Genomic DNA, 23,672 nt, shown 5'->3' on the forward strand with positions numbered 1-23,672 from the left:
CGAAGCACAGATGCGGTACTTTTTTTTTAGTCACATGACTATGAAGGTCTTCAAAGCCCATTAAGGATTCTGTTCCCTTTAGCTAGAGGCTGCCCGCATCCTTAATTTGGTGCTCGGTGAGATATTGCAGCCTGCAAAGACGACCTTCAGTAGCTGATTGAAAATGATTTGAGCCATTTGGTTTTGGCTTAAACGCAAAAACTAGCAAAAGGACAATGTTCCTGATTACGCTTGCATTGAATATGCAGGAGGTATAATTTGTGCAGATAGTTCGACGTGTTTTCTGAATTGGCAAAAAAAAAAAAGTTTTGCTCTGACCAACCAATCACAGGACTTATTATACTGCATGCTTTTATTTTGAAGGCATCTTGACAAGATGATATCTTTTCATTTTGAGGTTACAAGGAAACATGACATATTTGTGGTAATTGCTAAGAACCTAAAATGTACAGGCGTTGTTTACCACCGGAATTAAGTAGTTGAGAGATGGAGTATGCGTTTCACAAAGGTCTTGCTGTAGCCACGTTAAAGTGCAGCATATCCAACTTCGAATGACAAAATAGCAGGCAATTGTGTGCCTGGAAAGAAAATTATACAAAATGTTGCTTAGCAGGACCGAAACCGGAAATGAATGAAGTTATATTACGGCATGCGTCTGCCCATTCAGAAATAAAATTATTGCACTAAAATTGATGTTTGAAATTGCTCCACTGAAAATCTTTTGAAGTCAAAAAAATTGTTGCTCTAGACCAGGGGTGTCCAAACTTTTTGCCAAGGGGGCCAGATTTTATGTGGTAAAATGTCGGGGGGCCGAACTTGGCTGACATTCTTTACATTGAACAACAATATTGTTCAACAAATTTTAGTAAGCCAGTCTGTTTCACTTTTCCATTTTCATTTTAATTTCAACAATCTTAAGAATTTCTTTTGGTTCATTTGAAACAGGTATATCACATGCAACTGCTTATTCACTTGACTTTTTCTTAAACGGAAGTCTCCTGAGTGCAAATTGATTGATTTGAAACCTAAAATGTATCACCATGACTTTTCAATAGTCACAAAACCTTTGACTCGAACAACAGGGAAATGAACAAGCAATACACATATCCACAACTGCAAGGATCATTTGAAATATGACATATCAGTCAATATAAACACGGAGTGATGTCTTGTTAACTCGTGAGTGATGCCCTCTAGTGTCTAAATGCTATTACTCATTTAGTGAATGCTATTACTCATTTAGCCACTAGAGGGAAGCAGTACTCTATGAAACATCACTCCCCAGTCTACGAGACCTCAGTCAATGCAACACGTGTTCCATTGCGCCCAACCTGCGGGCCAGACGGCACTGATTTTATGACAGGGGCCGAGGGCCGGATGAAATTCGACCGCGGGCCGGATTTGGCCCGCGGGCCGGACTTTGGACATGCCTGCTCTAGACAATGGGAATTTAAGACATTTTTTAAAAAGGGCAGATTAAAAGAAAACAACTTGTTCATTTGTTATACACTATTGTCGTATATGTCTTAATTAAAGCATTGCTTCAGGTCCTTAGGCTTAGCTTGCAAAAAAAAAATGCTTTTCAGAATCAGAAAGCTGATAAAATCACTAATGAGCAAAACTGCTCCCCAAAGGAAAAAAATATATAGGGACCATTTTTGAGTCATATCCCTAATATTCAATACAATACAATACATGCTGATTTATATAGCGCTTTCATATTTAATATAATAATTTTAATATAATATATAATAACAAATTGCTGACTGTCCCCTCCGTGGGCTACCGCTGTTAACGTCTTTGGTCGTCACTTAATGAGTGACAATGAGCATGCAATCGTAAGAACACAAACTGCATCTTGTTTTATGAGCCTGTTCACACCGTCGGTCACACTATTTACATAGCCGAAGTCCCTCCCGCCTGCTCAGCCTGTTGTGGCAACGCAACCCAGAACAATTTAGCATTCCTGAGGGCAGCGTAGCTTGACTTGGTGTAAACGTGACATTTGGAGGCTCCCAAGTGCAGCTGGCAGACAATCTCGCACATGACTGTGACTCGTTCGTGTCTACAAGGCCTTTGTGCGCTGAATGAAGACATGAGTGTCAACCTTCAGTCATCACCTTCATACAAACCCCCACACATCCCCAAAAAAATCTTTCTTTCTGTCTCATAATTCGGTTTGAAATCCAACCTGCTTCCAGCCCTCCCTGGAAGCATGGTGGCGACCTATTAAACCAACGTGACTCAATAGTAGATTTTAGTAATCCATAGTTATGGCTTAAGCACTCTAATTAAGTAAATCCGACTCTCTGATTTCACTTCAAAACGGCTGTTGATTTGTTGCCTTGAATGACGCACTTTACGGTGGACACACACACACACACACACACACTTCCTTTGATGTCGGAGGCTGAGACAAAGTGCTGAAATGAGGAAATGGTAATAACAGACTAGCAGGGAAAATTGAGAAAACATGTCAACTCAGGCGTCAAAGAGCAAATGAATGAAACCCCGAAATGGGACTGTGGTCGAAATAAATTGACATGATTGAGCTTTTCGAACGGACAAATTCCAATATACAGCAGCAACATTATGAAAGGGAGAAAGTAGAAGACAAAGTATATAAAATAACATTAAAAAATAGTAAAGATGGCTATACTGATGACTGGTAGCTGGGAGCAGATGCCTCAATTATCAGTACTGTATTAAAATAGACATTACAACATTTTTGAGGGAGTGGGGGCGGAACGGATGACTGGGAGGTCCGTTCATTTCAATCGGCAGAGATATTGGTAGGTCACTAAACTGCACTAAATGGGCGGATGGTAAGAGTACACGCCGCGTGTGTTGCCTGACGATTTGGGTCAAATTCATTCCTGGCACGGTGTTAAAGAGGAAGCCCTCCGGGGTGTTTTGGTTGGATCCCCAGAGCCAAGTTCTCCTCGCAGGACCAGATGTTTGTGACACACCGATCACATTCCAAATATACGCCTTGATCACATCAAGGCCGTCGGCCCCACGCAAGCACCTGAGACTACTTAGCGTATGGAAATGGACGGGCCGGGGGTGCTGGATTTGCTGTAATTATGCTAACTGTGGGATCAACTTTTGCTTCTTGATAATCACTTCCAACCGGCAGACTAAACATTGCGGAAGAAAGACACCTCACATTTGTTACGCGGCTCAAGCGCTATTGTCCAACAACATAATTTGTCATGTTTTTCATCTGGACTGCGTTAGTATCAAACAATGGAAACCGTTCTACCAACTTCATCCTAACACATAGTCCGTGAAAATGGATAGATCTACTTTTGATTTTTAACATTTTTTACGATAGCAACACTTTTCCCGAAGCAGGAAATCAACAATTGTTGGAGTTGGGAGTGGTTTAGTGTATGTGTAACCGAGATGATATAAATCAACTTCTCCAAGAATAAATAACCAAGTCCAAAAAATAATAATTACAGTGGCACCTTTAAAGTCACATTTTTGGAAAAGTCCCGCGTGAAACTTGAGCTCACTAGGCATTGAAGGCAGTGTGGTGGGATGCGAAACAAACGCTTGAGTTCAGTTATATTTAACTTTTTAGTCATGGATTTCATTCAAATGTTATATGCAATAGATTTGACTTTTAAACTTTGTTTCCCCCCACCCCCCTCCTCCAACCACAGAAGAATAGAGATGCGACAACAAGCAGGGGCATGCAGAGGGTTAGGGCAACGGGGGCGGTATCCACCTGGGGGGGCGGGGGGCATCATCCTCCGCCTCCATTTTTGATGATAGTCCGCAGCTTTGTTTTGAAGAGGTGGCATCCACTTTTGATCAAGGAGGTATAAAGCTAAAAAAAATAAAATAATAGAAAGTCAAGTCTGACTCAGTAGCAATTTCCTGAATTTTCAACATATAGTGATTTTGTACTGAACCCATTGTGCGTTGTTTTTGTCCCCCCCCCCCCCCCCCACACACACAGATTGAATGTAATCACGCAGTGTCTTCGCTTTGAGCTTTTCAACATCGTTCTGGAGGGATGAAGTCAGTTATCGTGCGTTGCCCGCGCCAATGTATTCTTTTCATGTGCAGAGGAAGCTCAATATCCTGTTGCACGCAGCCTCTTAATACGAACTGGCAGAATGGAACCCGGGGCCTCCCGGAGGTCCGCGCGCTCCTCAAAAGTCAAGCCAAAAAAGCTTTTTGAGCGTGTGATATACGAGGTGCGCGTCCATCTGTGGCCTTAGCTAAAAGCATCGTCTAATAGGCAAAAGGTTAGATGTGGTTCTCGTTTTGGAGGTAAGATGTTTTCATGAGACACAAGTTTGTGCAGAACAGATGCAAATATTGGACATTTGGAAATGAGCTTTACTCTGACTCACTTTTTTTTTTAATGCCATATGGACGGCTGTTTGGGTCATGTTTATCTGCAAAGAAAGGCTGTTATGCCTATCAGGTTTGAAAATTAGCTTTGAAAAGTAATTATAATTAAACTGCTATATTTGAAGAAATCATATTGGTTACTGTTTTCATGTATTTTTTATTTTGTTTATTTTCAATAAGATTTTCTGTTTTCCAACAACTATTTGTAAATAGCACAGTTAGCTTCACTAACCTTTGTTACATTATTTCAATAGTAATTTGGTTTGTATCCAATTTCCATATTTATTTGTTACTATTTCGATATTTATCTAATGGTTTCACCATTTAACTTGGCCTCTCCACCCAAAAGTCTCGTATATCAAAATGTTGAATAAAAAGTTGAGAAAATACAAGTGTTGCACTCATTTCCTTGGGTGAAACTTTTGAATGACCATTTTTAAAGGGAAAGTCATTTACCAAATGTCACCTGTTTTCTGAGTTTGGTCATGTGACATTCGTAAGCTGAGCCATGATTGGTCGGAGCCCTGAAAAAATGTCATCACCGGACAGCAAGTGACAAAATGGACGCTCCCCTGAGATGGAGAGAAAAGGTGATTTACTAATTTATGCTTGATTCATATTCCACAAACGCACTGTTAATCACAATACCGTGTTTGGACAACTGCTAAAGTGAAAATTGGGGACAAAAAAGTTGTCCCCTTTGAAACTGACGATTTGTTTTCTTTTTTTCGTTATTAGGCTAAATGCACACACCTGTAAGCAGTGGGAGGTCCACCTGTGTGTCTCCCTTCTCCTTTCTCTGCTTCCCCCTCCTCCTCTTCAACCCTCCTTCTAGTTTGGCTCCCTCTGTCTCAGTACTCCCGTCAGGACCCTCACAGCAGGAGGACCCCTCGCCGCCGGCTATGTTTCCAGGAGACAAAGCTGCAGTTTAACTCAACAAGTCAATTGAAGTCACTTTGAATCTGGAGCTCGCAGAGCGGCGGACATGTCGCTCCACCCGCCCCGAATCGTGCAACTCTCCGCCGGCTCTCTGGCGGTGGTCTTCGGCCCCGACGAAGACGACGAGTCGGCGGACGAGAGCCGCCGGAGCGCCGCCACCGCTACCGGGCTGGAGGTGTTCGCCGACTTCAAGGCGCAGAACCTGCGCAGCTTCTGGAATAAACGGCTGGTGAGGGCCATGGGCGAGGTGCACTTCCAGGGCTGGATGGACAGCTTGGTGCTTTTTATCCGGGGAAACTCGGCTAGCTTGGAGGTGCTGAGGGAAGCGTGGATGAGAAGAGCGCTCAAGTCAGCCACGGGCTTGGTTATCAGAGCTGTGGGTAAGAAGTTCAACACTACTACACTCACTCATACAGTACAGTAAAGCGTCTTAATCCATACAAAAGTACAGGCTCAAGACTGCTTCGCCACCAAATACCGCCTTCAGGAGTAACACAAGTAGTAACCTTTAAAAAGGTTAAAGACAAGTCTTTTTTTGTATATTTTATATTGTATGCTAGCGTATTGTTTAAAGAAAAATAACATGATAAAGTATTGTAACTATAAAAAAAAACTAACAAATAGAATGTAATAATTTAAAACAATTGCGTATAATGAATTCGTATGGCTCCATTTGGTGTGTTACACCTTGGCCACCGGGGGCAGTATAATACATGCATACGTACATGACACCGCTCAGAACTACTCGGTAAGCTGCAGTAATAATTCATAGAAGATAAGGAATTAATGCTTGTCGGTCTGTGCTCAAATTTCTGTTCCTTAAAGGTATATAATGTATCATCAATGCTTATTTCTTTAGGACATCCATAGGGTTTTGCATCATCTGTCAGCATCAAGTTAGCAATCTTTTATCAAAACTATCGTATAGTGTTACTCACGTTTTTTTTTTGTAGTTTGGCTTGTCCAGGAACTTGTACTATGATGTGATGTATATTTCTATTTTCGAATCCCCTTTCCCCTCATCGTGTTGACAGCACCAGGCGAGTTCCTTGGCTTCAAAATGTCTGCTTCTGAATATGGAAACAGTTTTCATATTAGTTAGAAAAATGGCTTACCTCATATAAACATACACATGACGCAAGAGAATGAAAGTTACTAAAAAAGTTTTTCATACGTTGAACGTGAGTCTACTATCTGTATACTGAATAGGCATTCATATTATCCACGTAAGAAACTAATAGTCGGATTCAACTTGTAAGAAGCTAAATGTTGGATCAAGTTGTATTCTTTTATGAGGCGTCACACTGAGGCTTCAACATGTGTTTACAACTTTGACAAAAATGTGTCAAAGCCATAAAATTGACACTTCAAATTATCTATACACAACAACTGGTCACAACATTAGGTACACCTGCACTAATGCAAGTTTATGGAAGGGTGTCCTATACCACGTTGCCCATACACATACTGTATTGTTTTTGAATTCTCACAATATGGACTAATGTGTTAATTTGCTGCTCCATTTTTTAAATGCATGCCTTGATAGTACCCTATAAACTAAAATCACCCCGAATAATAGTTATTTATAACAATCCTGAGGTGGTCGACTGGTTGGCGCATCAGCCTCACAGTGCAGAGGTGCAGGGTTCGATTCCGGCTCCGGCCTTCTTGTGTGGAGTTTGCATGTTCTCTCAGTGCCTGCATGTGTAGGTTTTCTCCGGATACTCCGATTTCCTCCCACATTCCAGAAACATGAAAGGCAGGTTAACGGAACACTCTAAATTGTTGTGCTGTGATTGTGAGCGCGGTTGGTCTATGTGTACCCTGATTGTTGGGCAACTAGTTCAGGGTGTACTGCCTACTGCCCAAAGAATGCTGGGAATAGGCTATAGCACACCTGTGACCTTTGTGAGGACAAACTGATTCGTAAATGGATGGATATAATAATCCTTTATAAGTACAGTTCTTCTAGTCATCAGATGTATAAAGTAGCCCAAAGCTTGCCAAAATTAAAATAACTTTGCAATCTTAAACTAATATCTGATTCATTATTTATTTTTCTGAGGATTAATTTTCCATATCTTTCCCGTCTTGCGATGAACAAGCAAACAAAAACATTCAAAGCATCTCTCGGAATGGCGCAGCTGTGCAATCAACTGCGCTGTTTTGTTGAACTAAAACTTGCTAATTTATATCCTTCAATGCAGCTTTTGTATTTGCGTCCCACCATTACCAATATGCCGTTTCACATGGCCTGATGTCATGTGTTGCACATGTGTGACGTCACCATCCACGAGTCGGATGATAAGTTGGTCCTTGTGTTGTTTTAGCCCTAATGATAGCTTTGTGAGTGGTTACATCAGAATAAAATCACATTTTGTGAGCTGACCAGCAGGAATTGAAAGTGCAGATTTTATCTCTTTTCACAGATGACTATTTTTCAGCAATGAGAACTAAATTTGTAATAAGAACTTCCATGTTCAGACTCCTTGTCAAATGTTTGCATTTTCACACAAAAGCACTTTACTTCCTGTCGTCGCTCCAGTTTGGGACATGTAGATGTTCATTCATTCATCTTCCGAGCCGCTTGATCCTCACTAGGGTCGCGGGGGGTGCTGGAGCCTATCCCAGCTGTCATCGGGCAGTAGGCGGGGGACACCCCGAATCAGTTGCCAGCCAATCACAGGGCACACAGAGACGAACAACCATCTGCGCTCACACTCACACCTAGGGACAATTTAGAGTGTTCAATCAGCCTGCCACGCATGTTTTTGGAATGTGGGAGGAAACCGGAGCGCCCGGAGAAAACCCACGCAGGCCTGGGGAGAACATGCAAACTCCACACAGGGAGGCCGGAGCTGGAATCGAACCCGGTACCTCTGCACTGTGAAGCCGACGTGCTAACCACTGGACTACCGGGCCGCCCCATGTAGATGTGAACGGTAAAATTATCAGTTTTTAAAAACCCCGTTTTGAGACCCTTTGTTAAATCATCTAAGATGCCGTTCACAAATGATCGAAACAATAATTCATGAATTAAAAAAGAGGCACACATACACACACATGCATTGTGGAGGAATGTGAACGGGGGGAGGGCCACACACTTGTGTGTGTGTGTGTGTGTGTGTGTGTGTGTGTGTGTGTGTGTGTGATGTGACGGTTTGCTTGACATGTCATCCCCATGTGAGACACTTTGTGCTCCTATAGACAACAATCAGGCACACAAGTACAAACTCAACGCCCTACTATGCCAACACTACGCTCAACTTGTTTTCATGGCCGATCTAAAGATCCTCGTACGCGTTCCTTGGCTTCGCACCGCTGCAATTTGTATGGAAATGAGCTGCTTTACCGCCCCCTCGCAGACAATCGGCCTGCACTGAATCACTAGTTTGCCAAACGACTTACCACCGCAATAAATGCTACCAAGCCCCCCCGGCCCACTTGGTGACCAGCTCATGCCCACGGTTTCTCTCTTGCAGTAGGGACTGTTAGATTGATGTCAGGTCTTGACACGGTCCTGCTATACAATAAATATGTCAGTCTGGAACACGGGGAGTTGGCTAAAGTCACAAACCGCCAAAGGCCATACGAAGTTTTATATGAGCTATTTGCAAGGCTCTATTTTCATTTTTCCTTTTGTTCTCTGCCTGAGCTTTAAATCACAAACTTTTTCCATTTGGTTCCTCCATAGTGAAAACTGACCAGGCAGCCATTTCGTGTCCTGGACTTCAATCTGGCAACCGCAGATCTAAGTGATCTGTATGAGTGTTTCTCAAAGTGGGATCCCCGTGAACCGGAGCTTGGGGTCTGAAGATACAATGGTGCCTTCAGAGACACAGAGGGATACTGTACAGTCTTTATCCTTTCCAAAAATCATCTATTTTAACTCTTACCGAGTCAGATTCATTACATGTGAAACGCTCGTTTTTTTTTGTTTTGTTTTTAATCCATCTGGTTAACTGCATTTTACTGCCCCCCGGTGACAAAGTCATGCATACCAGAGGCAGCCGCTATTAATTAATCATGAGGCACAAACTGTTCAATTCCGCACATTCAATTCAATGTAATATACTAATTATTGAGTGCTATTTTACATGTAAAAACACCCACTACAAATTGTAAATGTAAAAGTGTTTTCTTGTTTTTGGAGAGGGAGTCTGGAACAGATTAATTGTGTTTCCATTAACGTCAGTGGAGAACGATGATTTGCGCTACAAATGTTTTGAGTTAAGAGCATGGTAACAGAATGATACAAGAATGAATCTCAGACACCACTCCAGTTAATCGGTATTCTAAATGTTAGTCGTATAATACTGGGAGGGTTAAATATATACTGTATATTTTTTAGATGACACTTGTAACATATTATTTTCTGTTCCTGTGTAAAATGCATCAATGCGACACAAATTGTTTTCGAAATACACTTAGCCACATCGGCACTGTGAACGATCACTTCGGATATGGCACTTCAGTGAGTAAAATAAATGTCGCCTCTTCTGTCACGCCCATTCACCCGGAAGCCAGCGTCAAAGTGACATGTGACTGGTTGTGCGATATCAAAGACACGATTACATTTGGAAAGGCGCCTTCTTGGCAATAAATAACCATTTCGAAAAGGGTGACCGCTGTGTAGACAATAGAAGAAGAACCTGACACTTTATTGTAAATATGGTCTTTGACATTTGACAAACTAGGAAGAAGGTCTCATGTTTTCTAACCAAAAGGTATCATGTTGCCGTGGCGTCTCAACAAACAATGGCATGATAACAATGGGTTCCAAAAAGACACTTAAGTTAGTGAGGGGATCCTTCCCTTTCCATAATGGCGTCTGACACGCGGCTCACTTTGTCACTGCCGTCTCAGATAGACCTTAAAAATGTGGGAAAGTGAGACAGAGAGGGAATTTTTGACTTAATGCATCGCGGTAACTGGCGGACTACGGAAGTTGACCTCAGGGGTCTTCTTTTTCTTCCCCTTTTGCGCTTGCTTAAAGAATAATATCATATTCCCACAGAACAATCTTTCTGTGGGAATATGGGAAAGATATTCTGTGGGAAAAGACCCGCTGAAGTGAATTCAGAGATGTGTTCAGTGAATTGCTGAAACGATTAAAGCATCGCAACATTGAGGGTATTTAGCATTAGCATTAACTAGCACTTAGACAGTGAACAATCTGCCAAACTGTTAACTTGAGTTCACTATAACCATACCAAACTTGTATGCTACAATTTTGTGGGCAAAAATATTGGCCATATTAGAAACCTGTCAGACCACCACTGTATTCATCACAAAAACTGTTCAGGGACTCCTCGCTTCATTTTAAAACCCAAATTAGTCCTCACCAAGACACACATCAATGTATTGTAGTTGTGTTTTAAACTCATTTTTACATTAGGGAATCATATCTGCTGCATGCTGGTGTGCTAGCATCTTGTCGTAAGCTTTTTGAGGGCTTGATGACATGGCTATCATTTTTATCCATCATATGACCTTTTAGAAAGAGGTTTGGTGATGCTAACTGCTAGCTTCTGCATTATTTAGCCTTTACAAGGCTAAAACATTTATGCGGCTTTATGCATGAAGTGTAATGAGCTATCTCATGTCGCGCCTACAGCAAGTTATCCTCAGCCATCGCTCGGTGTGAGTTTAGCTTAGCATTTAGCTTAGCTAAACATTCCTGAAATGCTTTGTGAACATTTTGCCCGCCCTGTACTTACCTCCTCAAGTGTTCTACGTTCACATAAAGAGCGCCTCCTCAAAGTGTTCCACTAATGGTCATAATTCTTCCAGATGTTGGCTTATTAACCACGATGCCCTCCTACAGTGTCCCGCTGCGCTAGAGTTCGCCTCGTCCTAATTGAGCAGCGCAGGTTAAAGGTCAAAGCTTCTTGCTAACAAGCTGCCTCGGGGTCAGGTGGCTTCAGAAACAAACATAGAAACACTCCAGTGTGTGTATTATTTCACATTAGGTGTGTGTGGTCCTAATTAGGAGCATTAATACATTTGTTTGTCTTTATTTGGGGCGGGGCATTTTTTTACCCCCCTTTTGCCGACACTCTCCAAATGGCCGTAAACCATATTGAAAGTCAACTTCCATGAGGATTCTTCTGCATGTAAAATTTATAGCTGCATGTAAGAAAATATGCATCAGGGATAGTATAAAATCTTCCTCTGAGGATGTTTTAGTTTTGTAGTCTTGCATGACGAGCTGCCTGTGGCCCACCTTGCCGAAGGTTTCCCACCTCAGCTGTAGCAAATGTTCCGCCACGTTCCCTCATGTGCTATGTTGAATGTTTATGCAAGCAGCCAGGCAGCAGGAAGCCTTGACCTCCTTCACATTGCTCACACATGTTGTCTTCCTCCTGCATCCTTTCTGCATGGACAAGGAAGCTCCCACAGCTCCCCGCTCTGCACGTTCAACATGTTAAACCTAAATTCGAAACAGTCGGTTTGCTACTACTGTACTGTCCAGCGAATCGGCTTTCATGTTTCCTAGTTTCCAACGGCGGTCACAATATACAGAGCCTTTAAACACGTTTAAACTTTTTTTAAAAAGTATTCCTTAACACCACTTTTTCACTGTCTTGCTCACACAGTTCTCCAAATAGGAGGCATAATGTGCTTGCTTCAAGCCATCACTCCCACTTGAATTTTACCGACAAAACTACATAAAACCAAAGAGAAGTAAAGATTCTGTACATAAACACCAAATGTGCAATCGATCCATCAAATTTCATTTGTCAACCTTCTGTTTGCTTAATGCTAACGTATAATGTAAAATGTCATAAATGTGCTAATGAAAATTGCAGGGATTATTAACCATCAAATAACTGCTAATTTCACCTACGAGGAGCAGCAACACATTAATAAAAGAGCATATAAAACTACCCACGGGTACACGATAAGTATAAAAAGTCAAATGCCACGTTGATGAGAAAACAAACTTTTTCCCACCAATAATATGACTTCTAGTGTGACCTGTACAACTCGACTGGGCGGGAAAAAAAATGTCAAAAGGTAACGTTAAAATAAACAACTGAGAAAATGCACTCTCTTAAAAGTGGGGGCTGCGACCCTGTTCCAAAACAACCAATCACATTCAAACTCATTGCACACACCTGCGACCATTAGTGCCTCCAGCTAACCTCAATTAAAGTTCAGCTGTTGTCGGTCTCACTTTTATTACAAAATCCTGGCATGGTATGTATATTTTTTTTTATATCCATCGAATCTTTGGAAATCGCATCTACTATGCGACGTTGAGCTGCGATATAGCAGGGCTGGATTTAATAGTAGTCCTGGTTTTGGTGCCAACCAAAACAGTTGCGAAATTTGTCCGCCATGTCAGCGGCAGCTTGAGTTTCCCCCTCCTAAGATTTGTTTTGATTCTCACTCCGTCCCTGACAAATGACTCCGCTACAGTTATATTACGGTAAATTTACAATCCAAACACCCTCGGCTCCCCCTGACACGACTGTATTTGTAGGAATTGCGGCGAGGTGTGTCAGCTTTGTGAAAACGCTCCGTACGCTATAAATGATGCGATCGTTTACCCGTCGGACACAATGAACACGATGTGTCGTGCAAGTTTTGGAAGAGGTTAATCCATTGTTAGGAGGAAAAAAAGTGAAACACGATCAATTGTGATTTTTTTGGGGGGGGTGGCGGGCGGTGTTTCTAGAGTAAGATTCTAACGTTTTCGTAAAAGGTTTTATATATGACATTTCTCTGTAAATATCGGAAAGAGTTGTTTTTACAACGGCAAATTACAACTTTGTTCTCATTAGAAATAAATTCGGGTAGTATTTCAACTTTATTCCCGTAATCCTCTAACTTTCCTTCCCCCCACCCCCTCCCTCATACTGTATCTACAGTCCTTTTTTTTCCCCACTTCACTCCCCCACATCTTTTAACAGTCTTGGTTGCACTCTCATTGATCTGGGCTCTTTATAGTCTCCCTTTCCGTTTGAATTTTTAAATAATTGCTCCCAGGCCATAAAGAACGTCGGACATATTTGCGATGCTGACTCTGAATGCCGGGACGTCCAATGTAACGATGAAACATTCAATAACAATATGGAGTCATTTCGTGTGTCTGGCACCGCGAAGGCGGTTCTTTATGTCTGCTGTCTGCCGCTGCCCCCCCGAGCCCCCTGCACGACCCACCCAACCCACACACATCAGAGTGAATTAGTATCAAATTTCACTCTGAGCTCTCAAAGACACGTCTGTCTTGTTTCAAGTCTTAAGTTTTTGCCTTGAGTTGCGGCAGTGGCGGGATGCGTATTCGGTACCCTCAGTTAGCGTCTTACATGACTTAATCATATCACCACCGTCACGTTATAGATATCAATATTGTACAAAAACGCATTTATAGCCGCACGCAACTGGAGTGGCTCAAAGTCCCTTTTTTTAAAATAACATGACATTGTTTTAAAAAAAATCAAGTATATCCGACTCATTAGAGAGGCTTATGATGAAATCGCTCCAGACCACTTTTCCTAGTTGAACAGTTTTGCGCAAACCAACCAATCAGATGACAGAATAATGCTGATGTCATCAAGGGCCAGCTGTCTGGGGCCCGTGGGGGATGAATTTGAAATCTGATTGGTTGAAGAAACATTCCCAGTGACTATCTTGTAAACTTCTAAAATGTATTCAGATTTTTTTTTTGTGTTTTCATTTTAAAAATCACCATTTATTTTCGTTTTTTTTTTCATTTAAAAAAAATTGAGACATGTTACTTTTTTTGTTTAATGTTCTGATGCATATTATCGTAAAGAACAGTTTGGGTTGACTTCCCCTGTAATTAAAGACGCAATCCAAAATCATCTGACGAAAAAAACAAACATTTTTATTAGTACATCTTGGTACTAGTACACTTTTTTTTTTCCTGTTTTACAATGGAAAAAATTGATTTGTTCAAGTTTTTCCATTTTTTTTCTGAAACCTCCTGTAGTTTTTAATTGTGGGTCAGTGAAATTCTAATTTAACAAGTCTAGTCATAAAAAGTCAAATTCACACTTAGCTGCTTTATGGCTTTCAAGTTGGCTGCAAAATAACGCTAATGGATTACAAAAGTGAATCTAAAAAGCTGTCGTGGGGTTGGAAGGGCCACAAATACTGTGCATTCTTGCCTTTGGCTTTGGTTGCCATCACATGAAAAGTTTCCATAGCAACGGCAGGCAACACAAAACTCGAGTCGGGTTGTTTTACTAGATGGGGTTTTTTTCTCCACACTTTCTTTTGAGCTAGTCCTGGATGTTTTTTTTTTGTGTGTCAAGTCAACTTTATTGTCAAATGTGTGCTCTATGTGCAACACGGCACAAATTACATTTATTTCCTCTCAAGCATGTGGTGCAAACACAGGAGAGAGGGAGAGACTCCGTCCCCTTGCTTAATATTTAAAGAAAAGTCAGGCATAGTTGGGCCTGAATTGGGGCAAAGGCTTTCTGCTTTTTTTAAAGGGCCTTCCGCCCGCCGGTGAAGAAGCAAAGTAGTTATTTTTCGCAGCAGACCCGATAGCATTAGCATCGGGGCTAACATTGCCGCTCAGAAATTTGCACTCCATGAAAATGACATCAGCCCGGACTGGGTGGGGGGGGGCTTGTTGTCATTAAGATGGCAACTTTGAAAGGACACCTTTCGTGTTGCGCTGGCGTTGGCATCCTTGCTAACGTCACTGTCGAGAGTGGTTTTCATGTCGATTGGCACACCCTCGCGTGCTCCGTCTGGAGGCATGTTGTTGCCTCTGCGCGCTCTGACTGTTACGAGGCCGCCTTGGCTGCAAGGGACGCATCAGTGCACTCGTAAAGTCTGAAAACGTCCTGCGCAGACACACAACTGCGCCTTAATCGGATAATTCGCAGTTGGGCTTTCAGAGAGGTTTTTGCGGGGCATGATTCTGTTAACCACCAAACATGAGAGTTGGCAAAAGTACATACACGAGATTTAAGCTATGCTAGCTAATATTTAGCTAGCATACATTAGCTGGCATACTTGCACTTGATTACTTCATATTACTGCTAAACTGACAGAATGGTAATTAAAATGTATGTTTTTATTCATTTGATGGATAAAATAATCAATTATAATAATCTATTCTTAAAATAATTGTTAGTTGCAGCCCTGATTATGTGTTTCCGTTTTGCCAGGTACTTCTGCTTTTACATATTCGTTTTTCTTTTTATGCTAAGCAACCCCTTGCCAAGATATCTATATTTTTGTGCGAACTACTCTCGACATGTCAGAGTAAACCGCAGTTCTCTTGAGGCGTATAGGAGGCTTATTGTGGGAGTTAAGTGATGAAATGAGACTCATGCGCCAGCTACCAAAACAGCCATGTGGCACTCAGCACGGTCAGAAGACTTAAAAAAAAAAAAAAAAAAAGCAAAGAAAGAGGAGACGGTAGACATTTTTCCTGTTAGCTCTCACAGGACCATTTAATTCTCACATGGAAAATCCAGGACTAACTTTTTATCTCTTCATCAGTGTCATGGTCTTAAAGTACTTATGTCGACTTTTGTTTTTTGCATTAGACCTTGACGTGCGACTTGAACATCTGCTTCCTACATTACCCATCATGCAAATCCGTTCAGTCAGGTTAAGGCATTTTGCAAGTGTCCCCGGTGCTTAATCCACTGCTTGATACCCAAGACGTCTGCCCGGTGACACTGCTGTTGCCATGGCAGCCAGCCAGCAGGGTATTCATGCTGCGTCGGACAAAATGAGTCTAACGGCGTGGCCCGCACGCGCTTGGATTACACGAGCGTAGTAAAGTGTGAACACCCCCGCAGAGAGGCTGCTCGCAACTGCAAATGTCTGACTGACAATAACAATAGAAGTACTGCCTTGTAACTATGGGTATAAATGTATATATATTTTTGTATATCCTGTATTTTTTTCTTTTTTTCTCAGTGTTTTACATCTTTTACTATATTTGGGGGTGGTGGTTTACTTTTAGAAGTATGTATTTTCCAAGAGTAGGGTTATTGTGAATATTTTGTAAAAAAAAAAGTTGTTCTAGCTGTTTAATGTTTTTTGTGGTGGGCGGCGGGGGGGGGGGTTGCGTGATATTTGTATGTTATGTGCGAGTATTTTCTCCAATGTGTTCTCCATATTTTAAAATGACCTTTTTTTTTTTACATTAGTAAAATTTCCTGATGCAGACCTTTGCAGTGTACCCGGTTCCTGTGTATTTTGTCAAATATTTCCTTTTTTTCCTTTCGGATTTTTGAGCGGATTAAATATTTTCTGTCATGGTGTAATTTTTGGCATTATACTCTATGTAATCTTTTGATATTTGTGTTGGCATATTTTGAAAAGAATTTTTTTCATATTTTTTAAAATTCGTTTTTTAATTTCTCTCAAACATTTTATTTTTCAGGTGTGTATATTTTTCAAAATATTCTATTTTTTTTCCTAATGCCTTTTTTTCCATATTTATCGCTCATAACAATTGTATACTATTTTGTAGATTTGCAGATAATTGTGATTTTTTTTTTTTTCAATATTTGTACTTTAAGAAAAAAAATGTATTGCCTAGATTTACTTTTTGTCTTCCAATCGCTGGTAGGCTAAAACAAATAGCGGCAAAGCAGCACTAAATCATTCCTAAAAGTTTGGTAATTGATGCCTTTCCTCTCCTGAGCCCATCCTGCTCCCACCCCCCACCCCTTTTTTTTTTTAATTGGAGAGGCGGGCTGGTCATCTGACGGTGTGTAGTTTTTATGCATCACATTCCCATAGAAAATGCAGCACAATGAGGAGCCCAGTCAGCAATGCTCATTCACTGACTCACCAGAGTGGGATTGAGATATCCGCTCTGAGGTTTGGTCACATTAATGGTCTGTGAGGGGGGGGCGGCATGTGGTGGGTGCCCCTGTCTGTGTGTCACGGGATCAGTCTGACCCAAAAAAAAGAGAGACCACCATCTGTGAGCCGTATGAGTTTCAAGTGCTGTTAACTGTGTTGCGCACACAATTATCCAAGTCCACATTGCCTGTGTGGTTTTTCTGCTTTATTGATTAAGAAAATGTGTGGGCGCACAATCGCAAACAAAACGCCACACGATTCATTCACTTGTATGACAGATTGTTTGTGATATGTTGTTTATTTTCCCCGTCTTGTGCTTAAGTGGCTCAAATGCGACGGCTGTAAATGTTTAGTTTACATCAAGGGGAGCTTTGCTGTGTTTGGGGAGGGGGCGTGGGGGGTGGGCATGTGGCACATGTTTGAAGCTTCAAGTCGAACGGAAAAGGCATCTGTCGAAAATTGCTCCAAGAATCATTTGTTTTGTCTTGTTTTTTTACAGCCGCTGCCATGAAAGTACCGTCTCAAGTCAACTCGGCTTTAATTATAAAGCGTTTTGAAAAAACATGCACCGCTAAAACAAAGTGCTGTATATCAAATGTAAAACAATGTAAAAGTTTGAAACAATAAGAAGCCATAGCGAATAGACGGATGAATAAAATATTCTTGTTGCGCCTCCTCTGGTACTGTTGACCATTCAGGATGTGTCACTGATTTTCAAAATGTTCGTTTTTTTCCGCTATTATGTAAAATATATAATGTAAAGAGCATGTTGTAGCTTTCTGTCAACAGTTTTACAATTTTTATCTATTTTTCGGGGGGGGGGGTGTGCATTTTTGCCATTTTGTTTTGTTTTTTTCAATTTTTAACTTGTACTCCATTGTATTGATTTGTATTTGCACATTTTTAACAGTCTGTTTGTACTCTTGTTGAATTAATTTAGTATTTTTTTGTAAAATATTTTCATAGGTCCCGGTCAATTCTTTTAGTTTGCCTAATTTGCGGATATTTTTCTAGATGTTTGTATTTGTCTAGTATGTTTCATTGTCTTTAATTTTCTGCCAAATTTGTTTTCCAATACAAACATTGTTTTTAAAAAAAAAAATCTATTTCTTCTAGTTTTCCTGTGTATTTTTCAGTGAGTGTTTTTTGTAATCCATTGTATTCACCAGGATTTTGCCCCCTTACAATTTTTTAAAACTTTTTTTTACATTTTTACACTCACACCCTGACCGACAATGTCAATACCCAAACGAGTGCATCTATGATTGATTAACTTGAGTCAGACTTCTAACTACGGTGCAGTTAATGTTTCAAATCTCCACGTTTCAGAGTGTCTGTCTTGTCTAAACATCCACCTGGGATCTGGTTTATTTCGGCGCAATTACTAATCTTCAAATTTTTCACACTCCTAAACCAAGGACCCCACCCCCCCTCCCCGCCACTTTTTTTTTAACTGATGTGAAAACTCCACGGGAACTACTGGGAATCAGAAATGGATCGATTTATCTACCACTTGCATTTTTGTATTCCAAGATGTGTCCCATAAGAATACTGTCTGCCCCTGCCAGTTAAACTCGGCCGAGGTCAAAATTGCACGGGACTGGTTTGCTCCTCCAAGACAAAATATGTCAAGAGGTTCTCTCTCGCTTTGGTGGTCGTGTTTTTCCAAGTGGACCTCCACGTCATGGGAGTCCTGATGATACACAGGGGGGGGGCGAGATACGCGATCCGCCCAGCAGGCAACCTGCGGCCGCTGCTGCGGGAGTGGTGGAATTTAGTGGTTTTGTCCTGGCGCTGGTGGAATGTCCGCCGCAGCCAGACTTTCACGGTTCATGTAACTTGCATAAATAGACCACCGTGGTCAGGGCTTAAGAAGTGGTTTGTGGACAAATGTATGGGGAGGGGAGGGGGTGTTTTGAATTCAGGTGTAGTTGTGTGCGCGACCCCCCATCTCACAATCTGCGGCTTTTGCCATGTGTTCCAGGCGACCTGTCTCCGTTGCAGATGGCCCCCGTGCCCCAGTCCCAGTTCATTCCTCTGGCGGAGGTCTTGTGTTCAGTCATCTCGGACATGAACTCCTCCCAAATCCTCGTCAGCCAGGAGAGTCTGGTGAATCACATGAGCAAATCGCATCCAGGTAAGCTGAGGGGGAAAACCCCGATAAAAGTGCTCCTCGCTTTACAACTGTCCCGATGTATGACTTTCTGAGGTTAGGAATGGCGCCGCGGGATGGAATAACGTTTTTATTCAAACACTTTCTACTTCTGGAGGTCATTCTTGCGCAAGTATGACCGTGACATGTTTACTAGAGAGGTAAAACTACTGTTTGGCATTTTGGCGCTACTCGTAGGGTCCAGGAGGCTAATCAAATGCAATGTTTTTTTTGTTTGTCTTTTTACTGATAAACAACATCGTGTTCCGGCTTATGAGGTATCCTCAACACCGCAGGAACAAAACAATCTCCACTTGGCTCGATTTATAGAGTACTTCAAAAACAACCGTAGCCGCCCTCTGAAGTGCTCTACCAAAGATGATAAAAACACGAAATAAATAACAAAATAAATTCTATCAAACACAAATAAAATGCTGAGTTGAAAGCCCCTCGACCCCCCCCCAAAAAAATGGACCGAGAAGGGGGCTTGCCGAAAGTTTCTTGAAATCATTCCAAAGAGAGGGACCGGCAACGGTAAAGGCTCGATCCCCTCTAACCCCCTTCCCACCCGATCACTCGTAAACCAGGAGCCTCTGTAGTCTTCAACTCCTTCAGCAGATCTTTCAATCATCTCTCTCAATTTTTTTAGGGATCACCATCCCAACTCAGGACATCCTCTACAATACATTGGGCACTCTGATCAAGGAGCGCAAAATTTACCACACCGGCGAGGGCTACTTCATCGTCACACCACAGACTTATTTCATCACTGGCAACATGGCCCGAGAGAAGACCTGGTGGACTTCGGGCTCGGCAGACGATCCTCCCTCACCGCCACCCATCACTTACCTTCTGAGCAATGACTTCTGCGTGGAGAGCACTCAAACGCCCCCGACGGCTCATTGCAAGTCTTGTAGCTGCTTTGACCCGCTCCCGACCTCTACCGGTGTCCCCGCTACTGGCCCACCGCTCACCGTTCCTCCACCTGCCCTGCCCGATCAGCATTCCGTCTCAGTTTCTGTCAGCGAATGCACGTCCAAGAGCTTAAAATGGCCTCGACCGTCGGATCACAAGCCCTCAGTGCAGCATCAGTCGACCTCCACGGCGGCAGACTGCCAGACGAGCGAGGTCAGAAAGCCCGCGGGAACCCTCTACTCTGTTGCCCGCAAAGAAAAAGACGGCAAGCCGTGCAGGAAGTTTGGTCTCAGTCTGTTCCGGAGGAACGGGGGTAAAAAAGAGAAGCAGAAGAAGGAGTATGCGTCCTTCGCCGGCCAGTTCCCGCCCGAGGAGTGGCCCGTAAGAGACGAAGATGATCTCAATAACTTACCTCGTGACCTGGAGCACGCCATCATCAAGCGCATCAACCCCGAATTGACGGTCGATAACCTGACGCGTCACACGGTTCTGATGAAGAAACTGGAAGAGCGGCGAGAGAAGGCCGTGGACAAGGGAATCTCAACGGAGATCCTAAGTTCAAAACCGAGGCACCACCACTCGTCCAGGTCAGCCAAAAGATCGGCTCAGAAAAACTCTCGTAGCAAACGGCGGTTGCACTCCTCCAGAGAAAAGCAACGGGAGAGGATCAAGAACAAGCTTCCCGTGTGTCCCAGCGGCTATCCAGAGGGAGAGGATTTGATCCCCACCCGGCTGCGAGTGGAAATACCAATTGATGAACCGGGTAAAGCTGAAGATCCTGCGGAGGGTGCGTCTCTTTACAAGAAACGCATTGAAAACCCCTTCCATGTTCCTGAAGCAGGAATTCCTCCTGCCGCCATCGGCTGGGAGCATCGAAAACCAAAAGTGGGCAGGCCATCGGGGAGGAAGGAAGCAACGAGCCATCGTTCCAAATCGTGGGACGCACATCGGACCAAGCTGACCGCAGCGGAAGAAGCGCAAACCGCAAAATCTCCCACATCTGAAGACAAACGCCATCAGGAGAAGGATGCCAATTGCGAGCGTCTGCCCCAACCCGATGTGAAGTTCAACCGAGAGTTGTCACCGGACTACGGCTCGGCGTATCCGCAGAGCTGTACGCTGCGGATTGATGACAAGGTTCGACATCTGCGGGAAAGATGCAGCACGGGGAGCCGGGAAAACCTCCAACTGAAAGACGGCAAAAACCAGGCTTTGGACGATGGCCTCTCGACCGTGGATCCGTATGCCGATCCCGACACGATCCCAACACGGGCCTGGCCCAAGACCGCTTTGCAGCGGAAGCACTCGCTCAGACTCACAAAACCACCAAGGGACAACTCTCAGAACTCCGATGAGCTTTCAACGCGTCAACGCACCACGGATGCAAGAACGATCGCTGTCAGTGGAGAACAAAGGACACTGGCTGTGATGAAACCAGTCCTTGATGACCTTCCCTCGGTCACAGTCATTGAGGATGACCGCAGAATCTATCAGAGAACAGACCCCCACGAGGATGAAGATACCTGCAGCTCCCTGTGCTTGAACCAGGAGGACATTTTACCAGAGTACCTCCACCCTAACTTAGCCTGCCATCCATACGATGGCGAATCCAAGTGTCTGGAATCCAGCAGTAACTATTACGACTCCAACTTGCACTCTCAACAAGTGACCTCCATCAACAGAAACCCCACCAGTCATAGGGAGGATTCTCTGAGCCCAAGCAGACCTGTGGAAACTTTGTGGGGATGTCAGTATCCTCAGCAGAGTGAAGTATCGCCTCAAGATGAGCCGAGTTCCAAAAAGGAAACCCTGGTTCAGGAAGGAATAAACAAGTCCGCCCTTGAGTTGGACCGTCCTGAACTTCCCGAGGCCTTTGACAGTAGCATCTTTGACTACTGCCCGGCAAGTGAGGCTGAATCGGATGCGGAGACTGTCCGCAAGTCTACGGACGAGGGTGACGGTGAATCCGCTCACTGGGGGGGCGATGTGAAGGAAGCTCAAGAGGAGGATTATCACAAGGGCGGAGTTACCCGGACGCCAGGAGCTGGTCTAAGCAGGCCCGGGGCCATGGAAACTGGAGAGGCAGTGGAACTGGTTGAGAACCACAGCATCACAGGAGACAGCGGGATAGATTCTCCACGGTAAGAGGCCTGTCTATTTTATTTTTTTAAATGCTTACATGATTAGATGTCTCAGCGCTCTTAAGCGGGGTTCACGCATACAAATTGTTAGCATTTTTATTATTTTTAGTTTTTTTAAGCATCCGTCCTTAGCGCAAGCTTCAGGTTCCTTACTATTCTGATTTCGGAGTCCATAAGTTAACCCCACCCACTCCCGGATATGCCATTGAAGATATTGAACGGGTTTTATCATTTCAGATTGTTGGCCAGACCATTTTCCTGAGCAAAAACCATCATTCTTTGAACACACGACCGTATAATCCCTCTGGATACTCGCTAGAGACATCCAGTAAATGAGCTTTCGCTGACTTTGATAACAAGGGAGGGCAAATGCTCGACCCAGTTGCTGCTTTGTGTGTACCCTGCTTCTGAGACATGGCATATCTGGAATGGCTCAGTGGTCTAGCCAGAACCGAATTGAGATAAAACTTTATAATGTGACCGGTGCTTGAGTAGCGTGCTCCTCTGGCTTTATCCGGGTTCACACCAGAATCAATCCCAGGGCTTTTCCAGAGACCGCTGCAGTGAGTCAGGCAAAAATAAACACTGCAGTTGAGACGTTACACCTCCAGTCTGCATTACTGCATTTGGCCTTTCACCAATTTGTGTTTCTTCCCCTAAAAAGTGAAAGGCAATAAAGCTGAACAAACATCTTGTAATGAAGGCTAGCGTCCAATATTTGGACAGCAGGGAATGATTTTTTATAATGACGTATAATTGCCACGCCGTGCTTAAATTTCAAATCAGAGGAAGCAAACCGCTTTGAACTCACTCGGCAGCCTTCCATGTTGGAATGAAATGATGCCTTTATTAATTCAATTTTTATCAAATATGCCCATCTTGTCCCCACCCCCCTCTACCCCCTGCCCTTCTCCATGCAGGACCCACGTTAGTTTGGCCTCCAGCAACACAGTCATTCTGGAAGGTCTCAAGAGGAGGGGCTTCCTACAGAACTTGGACAAACTGCACTCCAAAAGCGGTGCCATTCGACCGCAGAGCTCGCTGCTGCAGCTCACGCCGGTCATGAATGTGTAAATGGAACCTCTGCGTCTTCACGTTGCCTTCATCTCAAGCTCTTTGCGACTGTTCACAAACAAAACTGGTTGTACAGATGTTGCATGTATATTTGTCCCTTTTGTAAATATTTTCGAATATGCTATGCAACATAAGTTCCTAGATGACATTGTGTATGCGAAATGTGTATCAACTTTTATGGGTTAGTCTACAGTTTTTTTTTCCTTGGGTTAAAAGTCATTCTTGTATGACTTGAGAACAAAAAATAAAAGTGTATACATTCA

General features: G+C 43.0%; 1 protein-coding gene across 1 annotated transcript; it reads left to right on the plus strand.

Moving 5' to 3' along the window:
• Positions 1-3,865: 3,865 nt before the first annotated feature.
• stox1 (storkhead box 1) lies at positions 3,866-23,672 on the plus strand. The gene is made up of 5 exons (XM_052079870.1): positions 3,866-4,961; positions 5,110-5,690; positions 19,112-19,264; positions 19,929-22,335; positions 23,256-23,672. The coding sequence occupies exons 2-5, from the start codon at positions 5,357-5,359 to the stop codon at positions 23,407-23,409; spliced, it is 3,048 nt and encodes a 1,015-aa protein (XP_051935830.1). The 5' UTR covers positions 3,866-4,961; positions 5,110-5,356; the 3' UTR covers positions 23,410-23,672.

Source organism: Hippocampus zosterae, chromosome 11, assembly GCF_025434085.1.
Source record: "Hippocampus zosterae strain Florida chromosome 11, ASM2543408v3, whole genome shotgun sequence".
NCBI lineage: Eukaryota > Metazoa > Chordata > Actinopteri > Syngnathiformes > Syngnathidae > Hippocampus > Hippocampus zosterae.

Coding starts and splice junctions, on each gene's coding strand:
- stox1 (XM_052079870.1), top strand. CDS start 5,357: ATGTCGCTCCACCCGCCCCGAATCGTGCAACTCTCCGCCGGCTCTCTG. Junction 5,691..19,111: donor CTTGGTTATCAGAGCTGTGG/GTAAGAAGTTCA, acceptor CATGTGTTCCAG/GCGACCTGTCTCCGTTGCAG. Junction 19,265..19,928: donor CATGAGCAAATCGCATCCAG/GTAAGCTGAGGG, acceptor CAATTTTTTTAG/GGATCACCATCCCAACTCAG.